General features: G+C 42.7%; 1 protein-coding gene across 1 annotated transcript in view; it reads right to left on the bottom strand.

Annotated features, from left to right (window-relative positions):
* Positions 1-8,295: 8,295 nt before the first annotated feature.
* trpm3 (transient receptor potential cation channel, subfamily M, member 3) overlaps positions 8,296-15,209 on the bottom strand; it is a 275,797-nt gene continuing 268,883 nt past the window's right edge. The window contains 1 exon segment of the mRNA XM_055886361.1: positions 8,296-15,038. Coding sequence (XP_055742336.1) covers positions 13,496-15,038 — 1,543 coding nt within the window. The 3' untranslated portion in view covers positions 8,296-13,495.

The raw sequence follows: 15,209 nt of genomic DNA, 5'->3' as shown, positions 1-15,209 counted from the left end.
ACGTTAATTTCGCAGTACTGCAAATGTTGTACTGCGTCTAAGATGCAACAGAAGAGTTCACATTGTATTTAGATATTTTAACAGTTGGCACTTTGCCACCAATCTCAGTTTGATGAGTATCCCATAAATTAATACCCATTAAACTGCACTGCTTTGTGGTAGCCTATAACAAGATATAACATAATTTAGGCAATTTATTATCAACTACTAGCACACACATGACTACCAAGGTGATTTATACTATTACATTATGAAGCACTTTTCTACACAAGGCCTCTCATTGTCTGGCAGTGTAAAAACATTGTCCAAATAAACAAACATTTCAGTGACGATATTGCTCACACCACCAGGGGTCACTACAGACCAGTACAACGCTATTACTAAACAGAAAACATACAGGGTCATGTTCAGTAGGACACTGGGCACACAATAGCAAAACATTTTTATAAACATTTAACAGAAAGTAAAGTAACTAGCCTACACTCAGAAAAAAAGGTTTCAAAAGGTTCTTCAGCTGTCTCCATAGGAGAACCCTTTTTGGTTCCAGGTTGAAATCACCCTTTTGGGTTCCATGTAGAACCCTCTGTGGGAAGGGTTGTAAATGGAACTGAAAAGGATTCTACCTGGAACCCAATCATGCCCTGAAGCATGATGGGGTGGAAGCCTGCGTGGCGGCGTGGATGTTTGTCACATAGCGGGCAGGTGAAGCGCTTCTCCCCCAGTATGTGTGTAGTAGTGGCACATCAACTCATCTGAATGCCGAAAATCTCTTAGTGCAGTCTGGCCAGGTACACTGGAATGGCCTCTCGCCTGGAGACCATAGACACCAAGAGAACAAAGAGGGAATAATTGGAGTCATTCTCAGGAGTTCTCAATGACAGTATGACAAAAGCAAAAAAATCAAAACAAATCAAATTAGCCAACATTGCATACCAAAGGTGTGCAATTGAGTGGAAATGTCGGTTTTGAGACCACTTATTTATTGGAATTACAGATCGGTAACTAGAGGTGTAAGACTTAATAACTTACTATAAGCACATAAGAGCTTTTATAATATTGCATTCTTATAACAATACTAAATACAATAGTTACAGTGGGGCAAAAAGTATTTAGTCAGCCACCAATTGTGCAAGTTCTCCCACTTAAAAAGATGAGAGAGGCCTGTAATTTTCATCATGGGTACACTTCAACTATGACAGACAAAATTAGGGGAAAAAAAACCAGAAAATCACATTGTAGGATTTTTAATGAATTTATTAGCAAATTATGGTGGAAAATAAGTATTTGGTCAATAACAAAAGTTTCTCAATACTTTGTTATATACCCTTTGTTGGCAATGACAGAGGTCAAACGTTTTCTGTAAGTTTTCACAAGGTTTTCACACACTGTTGCTGGTATTTTGGCCCATTCCTCCATGCAGATCTCCTCTAGAGCAGTGATGTTTTGGGGCTGTTGCTGGGCAACACTGACTTTCAACTCCCTCCAAAGATTTTCTATTCTGTTGAGATCTGGAGACTGGCTAGGCCACTCCAGGACCTTGAAATGCTTCCTACGAAGCCACTCCTTCGTTGCCCGGGCGGCGTGTTTGGGATCATTGTCATGCTGAAAGACCCAGCCACGTTTCATCTTCAATGCCCTTGCTGATGGAAGGAGGTTTTCACTCAAAATCTTACGATACATGGCCCCATTCATTCTTTCCTTTACATGGATCAGTCGTCCTGGTCCCTTTGCAGAAAAACAGCCCCAAAGCATGATGTTTCCACTTCCATGCTTCACAGTAGGTATGGTGTTCTTTGGATGCAACTCAGCATTCTTTGTCCTCCAAACACGACGAGTTGAGTTTTTACCAAAAAGTTATTTTGGTTTCATCTGTCCATATGACATTCTCCCAATCTTTTTCTGGATCATCCAAATGCTCTCTAGCAAACTTCAGACGGGCCTGGACATGTACTGGCTTAAGCAGGGGGACACGTCTGGCACTGCAGGATTTGAGTCCCTGGCGGCGTAGTGTGTTACTGATGGTAGGCTTTGTTACTTTGGTCCCAGCTCTCTGCAGGTCATTCACTAGGTCCCCCCGTGTGGTTCTGGGATTTTTGCTCACCGTTCTTGTGATCATTTTGACCCCACGGGGTGAGATCTTGCGTAGAGCCCCAGATCGAGGGAGATTATCAGTGGTCTTGTATGTCTTCCATTTCCTAATAATTGCTCCCACAGTTGATTTCGTCAAACCAAGCTGCTTACCTATTGCAGATTCAGTCTTCCCAGCCTGGTGCAGGTCTACAATTTTGTTTCTGGTGTCCTTTGACAGCTCTTTGGTCTTGGCCATAGTGGAGTTTGGAGTGTGACTGTTTGAGGTTGTGGACAGGTGTCTTTTATATTGATAACAAGTTCAAACAGGTGCCATTAATACAGGTAACGAGTGGAGGACAGAGGAACCTCTTAAAGGAGAAGTTACAGGTAGGTCTGTGAGAGCCAGAAATCTTGCTTGTTTGTAGGTGACCAAATACTTATTTTCCACAATCATTTGCAAATAAATTCATTAAAAATCCTACACTGTGATTTTCTGGATTTTTTCCCCTCATTTTGTCTGTCATAGTTGAAGTGTACCTATGATGAAATTACAGGCCTCTCTCATCTTTTTAAGTGGGAGAACTTGCACAATTGGTGGCTGACTAAATACTTTTTTCCCCCACTGTATTACATTTACATTTAAGTCATTTAGCAGACGCTCTTATCCAGAGCGACTTACAAGTACATACATTCACACCTTTTTGTACTGGCCCCCCGTGGGAAACGAACCCACAACCCTGGCGTTGCAAGCGCCATGCTCTACCAACTGAGCTACACGGGACTATCTATGTATCTATGTATCAACATTTATACTCTCTCTAAATGCTAGCTATTTTGTCAGGAACATTATACGATTATTATAAAATTATCTTATGGGGGTCCTAAATGCTCATAACAAATTTTATCATCAGGCTGTAGTGTTACCAACTGATCATTTAGGAATTGTATCACAAATAGGCCAATTTATTCCCTTGTTTTCCTCCATAACCACATGTCTATGGAAGCCCGTTTATAATTATGAGATAGTAAGTCATAATTATGAGATATTCAGTCATTATTATTTGATAGTAAGTCATAAATATGAGATAATAAGTAATTATTATGAGATAGTAAGTCTGGATCCTGGACATTGAATAGTCCTGCAGGTTGACCCCTTTTAAAGAGACAATCTGGGATTCAAACAATAACAAAAGTAAACTCCCCGGCACTTTATTGGTAAATACATAGACAAAAGGACTCTCACATATGGACGCAATTTGCCTGACGGTTTTGGTGTCCGTTCATCATGATCCATTACACCTCATGATGGCACAACAAGCTTAATTGAAATGGACTTTTCTTTCTTTAAACATGTACAGTATCAGTCAAAGTTTGGACACACCTACTCATTCAAGGGGTTTTCTTTACTTTTACTATTTTCTACATTGTAGAATAATATTGAAGACATCAAAACTATGAAATAACAGATATGGAATCATGTAGTAATCAAAAAAGTGTTAAACAAATCAAAATAGATTTTAGATTTTAGATTATTCAAAGTAGCCACCCTTTGCCTTGATGACAGATTTGCACTTCTTGGCATTCTTGGCATTCTCTCAACCAGCTTCACCTGGATTGCTTTTCCAGCAGTCTTGAAGGAGTTTCTACATATGCTAAGCACTTGTTGGCTGCTTTTCCTTCACTCTGCAGTCCGACTCATTCCAAACCATCTCAATTGGGTTGAGGTTGAGTGATTGTGGAGGCCAGATCATCTGCTGCAGCACACCATCACTCTCCTTGGTCAAATAGCCCATACACAGCCTGGAGGTGTGTTGGGTCATTGTCCTGTTGAAAAACAAATGATAGTCCCACTAAGCGCAAACCAGAAGGGATGGCGTATCGCTGCAGAATGCTGTGTCAGCCATGCTGAAGTGTGCCTTGAATTCTAAATAAATCAGCGATAATGTCACCAGCAAAGCACCATCACACCTCCTCCTCCATGCTTCACGTTGGGAACCACACATACGGAGATCATCCGTTCACCTACTCTGCATCTCACAAAGACACGGCGGTTGGAACCAAAAATCTCAAATTTGAACTCATCAGACCAAAGGACAGATTTCCACCGTATAATGTCCATTGTTCGTGTTTCTTGGCCCAAGCCTTGTTCTTATTTGTGTCGTTTAGTGGTGGTTTCTTTGCAGAAATTCGACCATGAAGGCCTGATTCATGCAGTCTCCTCTGAACAGTTGACGTTGAGATGTGTCTGTTACTTGAACCCTGTGAAGCATTTATTTGGGCTGCAATTTCTGAGGCTGGTAACTCTAATGAACTTATCCTCTGCGGCAGAGGTAACTCTGGTTCTTCCTTTCCTGTGGCGGTCCTCATGAGAGCCAGTTTCATCATAGAGCTTGATGGTTTTTGCAACTGCACTTGAAGAACTGTTCAAAGTTCTTGAAATCTTCCAGATATATAAAATGTATATATTTTACTTTTATTTAACAACGCAGTCAGTTAAGAACAATTTTTTTATTTCCAATGATGGCCTAGGAACAGTGGGTTAACTGCCTTGTTGGGGGGCAGAATGACAGATTTTTACCTTGTCAGCTCGGGATTTGATCTTGCGCTCTAACCAGTAGGCTACTTGCTGCCCCAAAGATTGACCGACCTTCATGTCTTAAAGTAATGGACTGTTGTTTCTCTTTGCTTATTTGAGCTGTTCTTGCCATAATGTGGACTTCGGCTTTTACCAAATAGGGCTATCATCTGTATACCACCTCTACCTTGTCACAAAATAACTGATTGGCTCAAGCGCAATAAGAAGGAAAGAAAGTTAAAATTCCACAAATAAACTTTTAACAAGGCACACCTGCTAATTGAAATGCATTCCAGGTGACTACCTCATGAAGCTGTGCAAGAGAATGCCAGGAGTGTGCAAAGCTGTCATCAGGGCAAAGGGTGGCTACTTTGAAGAATCTGAAATATAAAATATATTTGATTTGTTTAACACTTTCGGTTACTACATGATTCCATACTTCATAGTTTTTATGTCTTCACTATTATTCTACAATGTAGAAAATAGTAACAATAAAGAAAAACCCTGGAATGAGCAGGTGTGGAATTGTATTTTTAATTTACGACAGCGTGTTTTCATGTTTCAGACAACATGTCATGTGGTTTGTAATTTTACGGTCAAGGAAAGTTTCTGATTTTTGCAATGTTACGTAAGATGGAAAAAGCTGTCCTTGAAACAATCTTGATATGTTCGTCAAAAGAAAGATCAGGGTCCAGAGTAAATCCGAGGTTCTTCAGAGTTTTATTTGAGATGACTGTACAACCATCAAGATTAATTGTCAGATTCAACAGAAGATCTCTTTGTTTCTTGGGACCTAGAACAAGCATCTCTGTTTTGTCCGAGTTTAAAAGTAGAACATTTTCAGCCAACCACTTCCTTATGTCTGAAACACAGGCTTTCATCGAAATGTACAGCTGTGTGTCATCCGCATAGCAGTGAAAGTTAACATTATGTTTCTGAATGACTTCACCAAGAGGTAAAATATATAGTGAAAACAATAGTGGTCCTAAAACGGAACCTTGAGGAACACCGAAATTTACAGTTGATTTGTCAGAGGACAAACCATCCACAGAGACAAACTGATATCTTTCCGACAGATAAGATCTAAACCAGGCCAGAACTTGTCCGTGTAGACCAATTTGGGTATCCAATCACTCCAGAAGAATGTGGTGATCGATGGTATCAAAAGCAGCACTAAGGTCTAGGAGCACGATGACAGATGCAGAGCCTTGGTCAGACGCCATTAAAAGGTCATTTACCACCTTCACAAGTGCAGTCTGAGTGCTATGATGGGGTCTAAAACCAGACTGAAGCGTTTAGTTTCCATTGTCTGTCTTCAGGAAGGCAGTGAGTTTCTGCGCAACAGCCTTTTCTAAAATCTTTGAGAGGAATGGGAGATTCGATATAGGCCGATCGGTTTTCATATTTTCTTGGTCAAGGTTTGGCTTTTTCAAGAGAGGCTTTATTACTGCAACTTTTAGTGAGTTTGGTACACATCCGGTGGATAGAGAGCCGTTTATTATGTTCAACATAGGAGGGCCAAGCACAGGAAGCAGTAGTTTAGTTGGAATAGGGTCCAGTATGCAGCTTGAAGGTTTAGAGGCCATGATTTCTTTCATCATTGTGTCAAGAGATATAGTACTAAAACACATGAGTGTCTCCCTTGATCCTAGGTCCTGGCAGAGTTGTGCAGACTCAGGACAACTGAGCTTTGGAGGAATACGCAGATTTAAAGAGGAGTCCGTAATTTGCTTTCTAATGATCATCTTTTCCTGGAAGAAGTTCATGAATTTATCACTGCTGAAGTGAAAGCCATCTTACCGCTTGCCGTGCAGTATCAGGGAGAACAGTCTATGAGTAGGTTGGCTGGAGTCTTTAACAATTTTTAGGGCCTTCCTCGGACACCGCCTGGTATAGAGGTCCTGGATGGCAGGAAGCTTGGCCCCGGTGATGTACTAGGCCGTACACATTACCCTCGGTAGTGCCTTGCGGTCGGAGGCCGAGCAGTTGCCATACCAGGCAGTGATGCAACCAGTCAGGATGCTCTCGATGGTGCAGCTGTAAAACCTTTTGAGGATATGAGGACCCATGCCAAATCTTTTCAGTCTCCTGAGGGGGAATAGGTTTGTCGTGCCCTCTTTACGACTGTCTTGGTGCTTGGACCATGTTAGTTTGTTGGTGATGTGGACACTAAGGAACTTGAAGCTCTCAACCTGCTCCACTACGGCCCCATCGATGAGAATGGGAGCGTGCTCGGTCCTCCTTTTCCTGTAGTCCACAATCATCTCCTTTGTCTTGATCACGTTGAGGGAGAGGTTGTTGTCCTGGCACCACATGGTCAGGTCTCTGACCTCCTCCCTATAGGCTGTCTCCTCGTTGTTGGTCATCAGGCCTACCACTGTTGTGTCATCAGCAAACATAATGATGGTGTTTGAGTCGTGCCTGGCCATGCAGTCATGAGTGAACAGGGAGTACAGGAGGGGACTGAGCACGCACCCCTGAAGGGCCCCCGTGTTGAGGAACAGTGTGGCAGATGTGTTGTTACCTACCCTTACCACCTGGGGGCGGCCCGTCAGGAAGTCCAGGATCCAGTTGCAGAGGGGGGTGTTTAATCCCAGGGTCCTTAGCTTAGTGATGAGCTATGAGGGCACTATGGTGTTGAACGCTGAGCTGTAGTCAATGAATAGCATTCTCACATAGGTGCTCCTTTTGTCCAGGTGGGAAAGGGCAGTTTGGAGTGCAATAGAGATTGCATCATCTGTGGATCTTACACTGAGGGATGACTGCTCTGAGAGATAATGTTGCAGCTGAACCCCTCTCGGCCACTTTCCTCGAAGTTTGGCATATTCTCTTTGTATTCATATATCTGCAGTCCCAGGTAGCCTACATTCAAAACAACACAATGTCACAAGGGAGTCTAACTTTGAATTATCAATGACTGTGAATGTGGTCCATTCCGTGAATGTTGTCCATTCAGAGAACCCGCAGTCAGCATCTATATAAGACTGGGCTACTACTGTGATTTTAGGAACAACTGGGTGATAATATGTGGTGACTACTGCAGAGAATTGTGCTCCATTGACTAAGCATTGTTTCTCTTTGATGTTAAAGGGATAGTTCACCCAAATTTCAAATTACTTATTGTTTTCCGTACCCTGTAAGCAGTCTATGGAAAAGGATGACAGCATCCATGCTTTGGTTTTGTTTCCCTGGCACTGTTTCCAAATGCTAACGTTTTAGCATTTGTGGCACAAATAAATTGCAAGTCATTGTACCTATATTAGCATTTTTTGACATCATGACCAAATCATCTATACGTGACTTAGTTGAGCTACCCAATCAATTTCAGATACGGATGATTTGACTTGATGTGTGAAAAATGTTAATATAGGTACCATGACTTGCTTCGGATTTGTGCCACAAAAGTTAAAACATTAAAAGGTTAGCATTTAAAAACATTGCCAGGAAAACAAAACCAATACGTTGATTGCTTTCATACCTTTTCCATAGACTGCTTACAGAGTAAGGAAACCAATATGTAATTTGGGTGAACTATCACTTTAACAACAAAGTTACAAGTTAGTTATAACATTATTACCTGTGTTCCTGGAAAACACGATACATCGTTTTCATAACACATTGAAAAATAACCTGCAACGGAGACACCATAGTTATGTATTCATTTCTTTATTTAATCATGCATGCCAGACATGATCCTATTCATATTGAAGAATACAGATTTGCATTTGCATCCAAATACTCACTACCGTGAGGTCATTTAAAATCTCTCTCTCTCTCATATCAATTTCACAATGTACTTCTGTACATAATCAGTGGAAGAACTGCATGCATTAAAGGACACTAAATAAAGTGAGACTGCCGGAAGATAAGTTCCCTCAAGTAAAACTACAATATCAGTATTATTGCAGAAATGTGTTTGGACGCCTCTTTAGCATACGAGTAGCCTACTCTCCAACAGACTGAGGGAAAACGAAAACATCTTTGAATTATAACCATAATCTATAATTCACAAAACTGTATGATACAGTATAGGAAAATATTGAGAAAATACTGTACATTAGTTTTTGTTGGATCGCATTGGCAAAATTCTCGGTATTAGGCTACTGTCATATCTGTGTCCTCAGACATACAGTGCCAGTCAAACGTTTGGACATACCTACTCATTCCAGGTCACATATGGAATCATGTACAGTAGTTACCAAAAAAGTGTTAAACAAATCTAAATATATTTTATACTTTGGATTCTTCAAAGTAGCCACTATTTCACTTGATGAAAGCTACGCACACTATTGGCATTCTCTCAACAAGCTTCATGAGGTAATCACCCTTAATGCATTTCAATTAACAGGTGTGCCATGTTAAAAGTTAATTTGTGGAATTTCTTTCCTTAATGCGTTTGTGCCAATCAGTTGTGTTGTGGCAAGGTAGGGTTGGTATACAGAAGATAACTGTATTTGGGAAAGGACTAAGTCCATGTTTTGGCAACAACAGCTCAATCACCCGACCTAAACCAATTGAGATGGTTTGAGATGAGTTGGACTGCAGAGTGAAGGAAAGGCAGCCAACAAATGCTCAGCATATGTTGGAACTCCTTCAAGACTGTTGGAATGGCATTCCAGGTGAAGCTGGTTGAGAGAATGCCAAGAGTGTGCAAAGCTGTCATCAAGGCAAAGGTTGGCTACTTGAAGAATCTATAATCTAAAATATATTTTGATTTGTTTAACACTTTTTTATTTCCATATGTGTTATTTCATAGTTTTGATGTCTTCACTATTATTCTACAATGTAGAAAATAGTAAAAATGTACAAAAAAACCTTGGATGAGTAGGTGTGTCCAAACGTTTGACTGGTACAGTACATAGATCTCCCTTTTATTTTATATATTAGTGTATTGTACAACAGAGCAAACATTTACAGAGCATTTACACATGATTTAGAAGTGCTACGGACATGTTTGTCCTTGCATGCTCCTTTCCATAAGGAAAACAAAAATACTTATTTTGTCCCGTTGAGTGCTAGGAGCCCATTCACTTAGGTTAATTAAAGGACCCAGGATCCAAACCAGTGCCTGGACAAAAAGCCAAAGGGGAAGCAAACCTTCACCATATCACTCTTCTTTTGCAATGCAATCTTCCTTCAACAAGTGTGTTCAATGGTGTTCAGACATCTTTTAAACAGTTTGTTCACTTTTTTAAACTTTAGCTTATTTATTTACAAAACATTTTGTAAAAGTGAACTATCCCGTGTATTGTGAGATAAAACCGCACCAACAACTAACAACATGAGAATCCAACATTGTGCAGGTTTTTTTTCATGTCTATATGCACCCTGCACCTGAAAGTTGTTGGATATTCTTACACTAGTTTTGAACAAAAGCCCAAGCTCAATGGCCTATTCTTCACACTTTGTGATTGTATTAAAGCTCATTGTTGGTTTTAGTTGGTTTTAACTTTGACTCCTGTGTCCACAAAAGGGGCGGGAGGGTTGGGTTTCATGGAACACAACTGAAGAGAGAGGTCATTTTACATTTCCTTACACAAAAAAAATAGAGATCTAAGGTCCCATGAGAATTTGGGTTGAATGCATACGCACAGTGATTAGCGGAGGCCTGTCTGCTCAAGAGAGATTGGAATATTCCTTATTTTACAACACATTTCCTCCATCTGCTGAGTGTCACTTGCGCATCTACATCCTTACAAAACAAAGAAGCAGTTTAGGAAAACGTGTGAAAATACCCATTCAATAGTATTGGACATTGATAAGGCAAATTAAATATTCAGACCAAGAGTGAAGATACACAGAGAGCAGCCAGTCCCCCCACCCTCTCAAAAAAAAAAACTATCAAAAGGCATAGAGTGCCAGTGCCACCTCCTAGGTCTATCTCCTAGGTCTATCTCCTAGGTCTATCTCCTAGGTCTATCTCCTAGGTCTATCTCCTAGGTCTATCTCCTAGGTCTTGCACATGTTCTTAGCCATGAAATCAATATTGTTCTCCAGTGTACGACAAAACGCTGTAACCACTTGAACTGCATTATCCCCACAGTTAATAAATTCAGGAAAATAATACCATGGGTCCTAATAGTGTAACTAGATTCGTGAGAAAAGTTACAAACAAAATGAATGTGCACATTTCATGTAGATGTTTTAATTACTGTGAATTTCAAATAGCCACTCCATGCTTGAAAGGCACCCTCAGTTTGGTAATGCTTGTAGCGGAGTATTGCTTTGAAATATCCAACTTACATTCAAAAATATATTTTTCTTTCTCTTTGACAGCTGCTCAAGAACATACAATATAAACAAATGATTCAACACTTGAATTGTGATTGCGATGTACAATATAGTAATTAATCACATGATATATTAAGTAAACCGTATAATACATCAGTGCTTATAGGTGACACCTTTTATACATGTTAAAAGCTTGTAATAATTCAATACTTTAAATTTGACAAAATAGCACTGAGAAGGTATAAATAGTCAGTTCGTATTTCAAACAGCCATTCAATTATTCATTGTAAGCAAAGAAAATAGGTCAATATAAGCAATCAAAACAATTGCAAAATGTAATTAAATTAAAGTGATGTAATATTGATCAAATATAAAACACAAACATATCTTATTTTTTGAGAACCTGTGATGTAAATGATACTCATCTAGTTCCATCATTACAAACATGTTGTAACAGGTATTTCATACCAGTCAGATATTATGCGTTGTAATAAATTAAGGGATTTAAAAAACACTGGTGCTCTGCCACTGCTTTTTTATATTAACTTGAAAGGTGTCTCTACCTCTCATAAAATGCATACGATTCATAGAGCTGACTCTTTTGCAAATGTTTCAAATAACTCCATCTTGTGGAATTCAGTTATCTAACCTTTCTCTTCTAGCCTACTCATACATACAGTATTCTGTAGTCCTACAAATTTTGCAGACAATTTTCTGCCGGTTTAAGTTTACCCTTCTAGGTGATTACATGGGTCAGTCTGGTGCTTCAATTTGAATAGAGGAAATCATGAATGACTGCAAAAAAAGTAAGAAGGACGGATCCAATGACAGTTCATAGGCCAGTGTCCGTCTAGCTTTCCAGCCTTCTCATCTTGAAGCTCACTATTCATACCGAACAGGAGATTAAAATGTCTGGCTACTTGAGACTGGTGTCAGACCCAAGCAAAAGAATGCTGCTGCCACAGAAATGAAAGGAATGGGTACTATTACCAGTCATGTTTGATGTTTGGTTGCTAAAAAGGCTACTTTAATCGTTTTGATTTTGAAGTGTTGCAATTTCATAGTGGGCATACTGCTTAGGATGAAGGACTCTCCAAATAGGGTCACACCTCTCTCTTGTGTCCAGTTCTGAGTTTTTACTGAGAAAAGGCGATCTAAGGGAAATACTTATAACATTGGGATGATGCTGGTGCTATCAAACTATCTGTTACATCAGAGGAATTGTTTTGGCTTTCCTTCACCCATTCCATACACCTTGAGTGCATGTATGATTATGTGTGTGCGTGTTTACTCCTCTACACTGTAGGCCACAGTGACAATAAACCCACATGACTGGGGATTGGACAACGCAAGTAAATAGATAGACACTTACGATGAGTCTATATTTAACTAAATATTCCATCTTCCTTCTTACTGAGGTCATGTAGGTAATATATTTTAGTGCCCTGGAACTCTGTTGGGTCAATGCTACCTGACTGTCAGTGTGCATGGATTTTAAATCAGGGACATGCCTTATACATAATAGAGCCCTATTATATCCAGAAATTCAACCTGCATCACCAGTTTGGGGTGGCAGGTAGCCTAGTGGTTAGAGCGTTGGGCCAGTAACCGAAAGTTTGCTGGATTGAATCCCCGAGCTGACAAGGTAAAAATCTGTCGTTCTGCCCCTGTACAGGGCAGTTAACCCACTGTTGCCCGGTAGGCTGTCATTGTAATTACGAATTTATTCTTAACTGACTTGCCTAGTTAAATAAAGGTTCAATTTAAAAAAACAAAAAACAATTGACTGGTCTCTATGTGTGTTCTACTACAGTCACTACTGCTGTAATCTAGTTCACCTGACCCTTCCCCCTAATGTTCAGATGGTCTGGTGGACCAAAGCTTCAAACATGGCCTTCATTAACCCAATAGAAAGATCAGGAAAAAGTCCTGACCCATAGCCATTGGCTTTATTTCTAATCAATCACCTCCCTCCGAACACCTCAGCTCTCCAAAAGTTCATTTTATTCGGAGCCACGACTATTTTTCAATACCAGATAGGGCAGATTTGAGTTGTTGACGTTTCAGGCTTACATGCGATACGTACAATTACCCTGGGGACTAGGTTACTACTGCTGCTACTGTTGTAGCATGCAGTTACAGTAGCATGCAGTGCTATGTCAGTGGTGGAAGCACAAAAGCGAAGAGTCATATCCATGGGTATGGGCAGTTTAAGGGCAAAGAGAAAATAAGGAGAACCTGAGGAAATTTGTCAATACTGACCTACAGTCATATATTGTTGGGTGGCCGAGTTGATCATTTTCTAAAGACTCTGACTAACCTGTTATTAGTAGACATTTTTTTTCTATACTTTCTATGTGGACTAGACTAGTGTTCTGTGACATGTGATGCAATAGTGTGTTGACTTGAAAAAAAATGGTAGACAGACACGGTACATAGCCTCCATGACCAAACACGCAATGAGAGTCAGCTTGAGGAGGAGGTAAGAACTACCCTTCATAGCACTTTGTTTAAGACTGATAGGTTCCCTCCCCATGGACCTTGCTCTCGCCCCCAGCCTGCCCTATGGTCCGGTGTAACAGAATGTGCCCTGTCCCATTCTTGTTCCCTTCATAATTGTCACGTGTAGTTGTGTCTGCTGTTGAAGCTGCGGAACGCAGAGGGAGTGGTCAGCTTCCTCATGGAGAGGCTGTCTGTCTTGGCGTCAGGCCGCGCCCCAGACTTGCTCCTCAGGAAGGGGTTCCTGGGTTCCCCCAGAACCCCACGGTCTGCACCCCTCTCCATCCTCTCACTGACCGACAGGCTTTTTCTGTGGGGAGGAGGGGCCAAGGATGGGTGGGAGGAGTCGTCTGAGGAGCAGCTGTTGGCTCGTTCCAGCCTGGAGAAGGGCGAGCAGAAGGGGGTCCCACTCGCCCCTCCTAAGCCACCCCCCGTGCGATGGGGCTCGGGGGCAGGGGCCATTTCCTCTAGGTCTTCAGGTTCTGACTCTGTGTGGCTGAGCTCGGCCTCACGCTCTGGGTGGGAGGAGCTCATGTCAGGGGGCTTGTCAAAGGGGAATGAGGTGGAGCCTCCGGGGGAGTGGCAACAGTCGTCGGTGGAGTAAGGGGCAGAGACACATCTGGTGTCTATGCAGTCGGTGATGCTGGTGTACTCAGCCGCTTTGACCTGAACTCCTGCCCCTAGGCCTCCATAGCAGCCTCGCGGTGTGAACATGAGGCTGTGAGACTTGACCAGCTGAGGCTCTTCCAGGTAGCCCTCACCGCCAGTGGACAGGTAGCGGCTGCTTTTGGAGCGCTCCAGCAAGCCCGCTGATGGTGGAGGAGAGGGGTCCAGTTCCCAGAGTGGCACAGTGTTATCTGGGAGCAGGTTGGCGGAGCATAGTGACAGGTCTGCAGCCACGCTGTCCTCGAACACGGCCCCACCCTCAGAGTGTCTGTCGCCCAACCCGCTGCCTCCACCATAGTCCCTCCCGCTCGACAGCACCGCCTCCATAATCTCAGAGTGGAGCGAGGAGTCAGGCCGGAGGAGAGGGGCCATCCTCAGTGGGTCGAAGAAGACCTTGCCTGGCCCCTCCTCCTCGGATGCCGACACAAAGATGTCGACGCAGGAAGAGGGGCGGTGCTGCTGGGAGACGGACAGCGTGGCCAGTGGGAGGGGCTTAGACTCCTTGGGGGCAGTGCACAAGGCCACCGACTGTGAACTATTGGCTCGTTGCAGGCTGAAGGAGCGCTCCTTGAGGAGACGGTGAGTCCGGTCGGCCCCGGCTCGCTCGCGACCTCCGCCCACGTAGAAAGAGTGGCTGCGTGTGCGCATGGCCAGACTGGTGGGGGAGGGCGGCGACATGGAGCCCTCTGCACCCTCATTGAGCCGGTAGGAGTTCCCCTCTTGGCTGTTGAAGCTGCTCTGGCGCAAAAAGTATGCTGCATCTGGGCACTCACCCTGACGCAGCACGTAGGCCGAGTCTGTGCAGTCGGAGGAGGTGCGAGAGCGGGCCTTGTTGACCTCGCCCCGCTCCACTCCCGTGACTCGCTCCAGAGCCACAGCAATCCGACCAATCAGCTCCTCCATCTGGGCCAGACGGATGTCCACGGTCTGTAGAGATGCCTTCATGAAATGTTCTCTCTCATTCACCTCCTCCAGACGCATAGCCATGTTCTCCACCCTGCAACAGACAGAGAAGAGAGAGAGAGAAAGAGAGAAGAGAGAAAGGGGAAAGAGAAGGGAGGGGGAGGAAGAGACAAGGGAGGTGGAGAGAGAGGAGGGGGAGAGAAAGAGAGGAGGGGGAGAGAGAGAGAGAGGAGTGGGTGGGTGGGTAGGTGGGAGGGAGAGAGAG

Source organism: Salvelinus fontinalis, chromosome 28 (assembly GCF_029448725.1).
Source record: "Salvelinus fontinalis isolate EN_2023a chromosome 28, ASM2944872v1, whole genome shotgun sequence".
Classification (NCBI taxonomy): domain Eukaryota; kingdom Metazoa; phylum Chordata; class Actinopteri; order Salmoniformes; family Salmonidae; genus Salvelinus; species Salvelinus fontinalis.
Note: the sequence above shows the minus strand (reverse complement) of the source record. Positions and strands in the feature narration are given on the sequence as shown.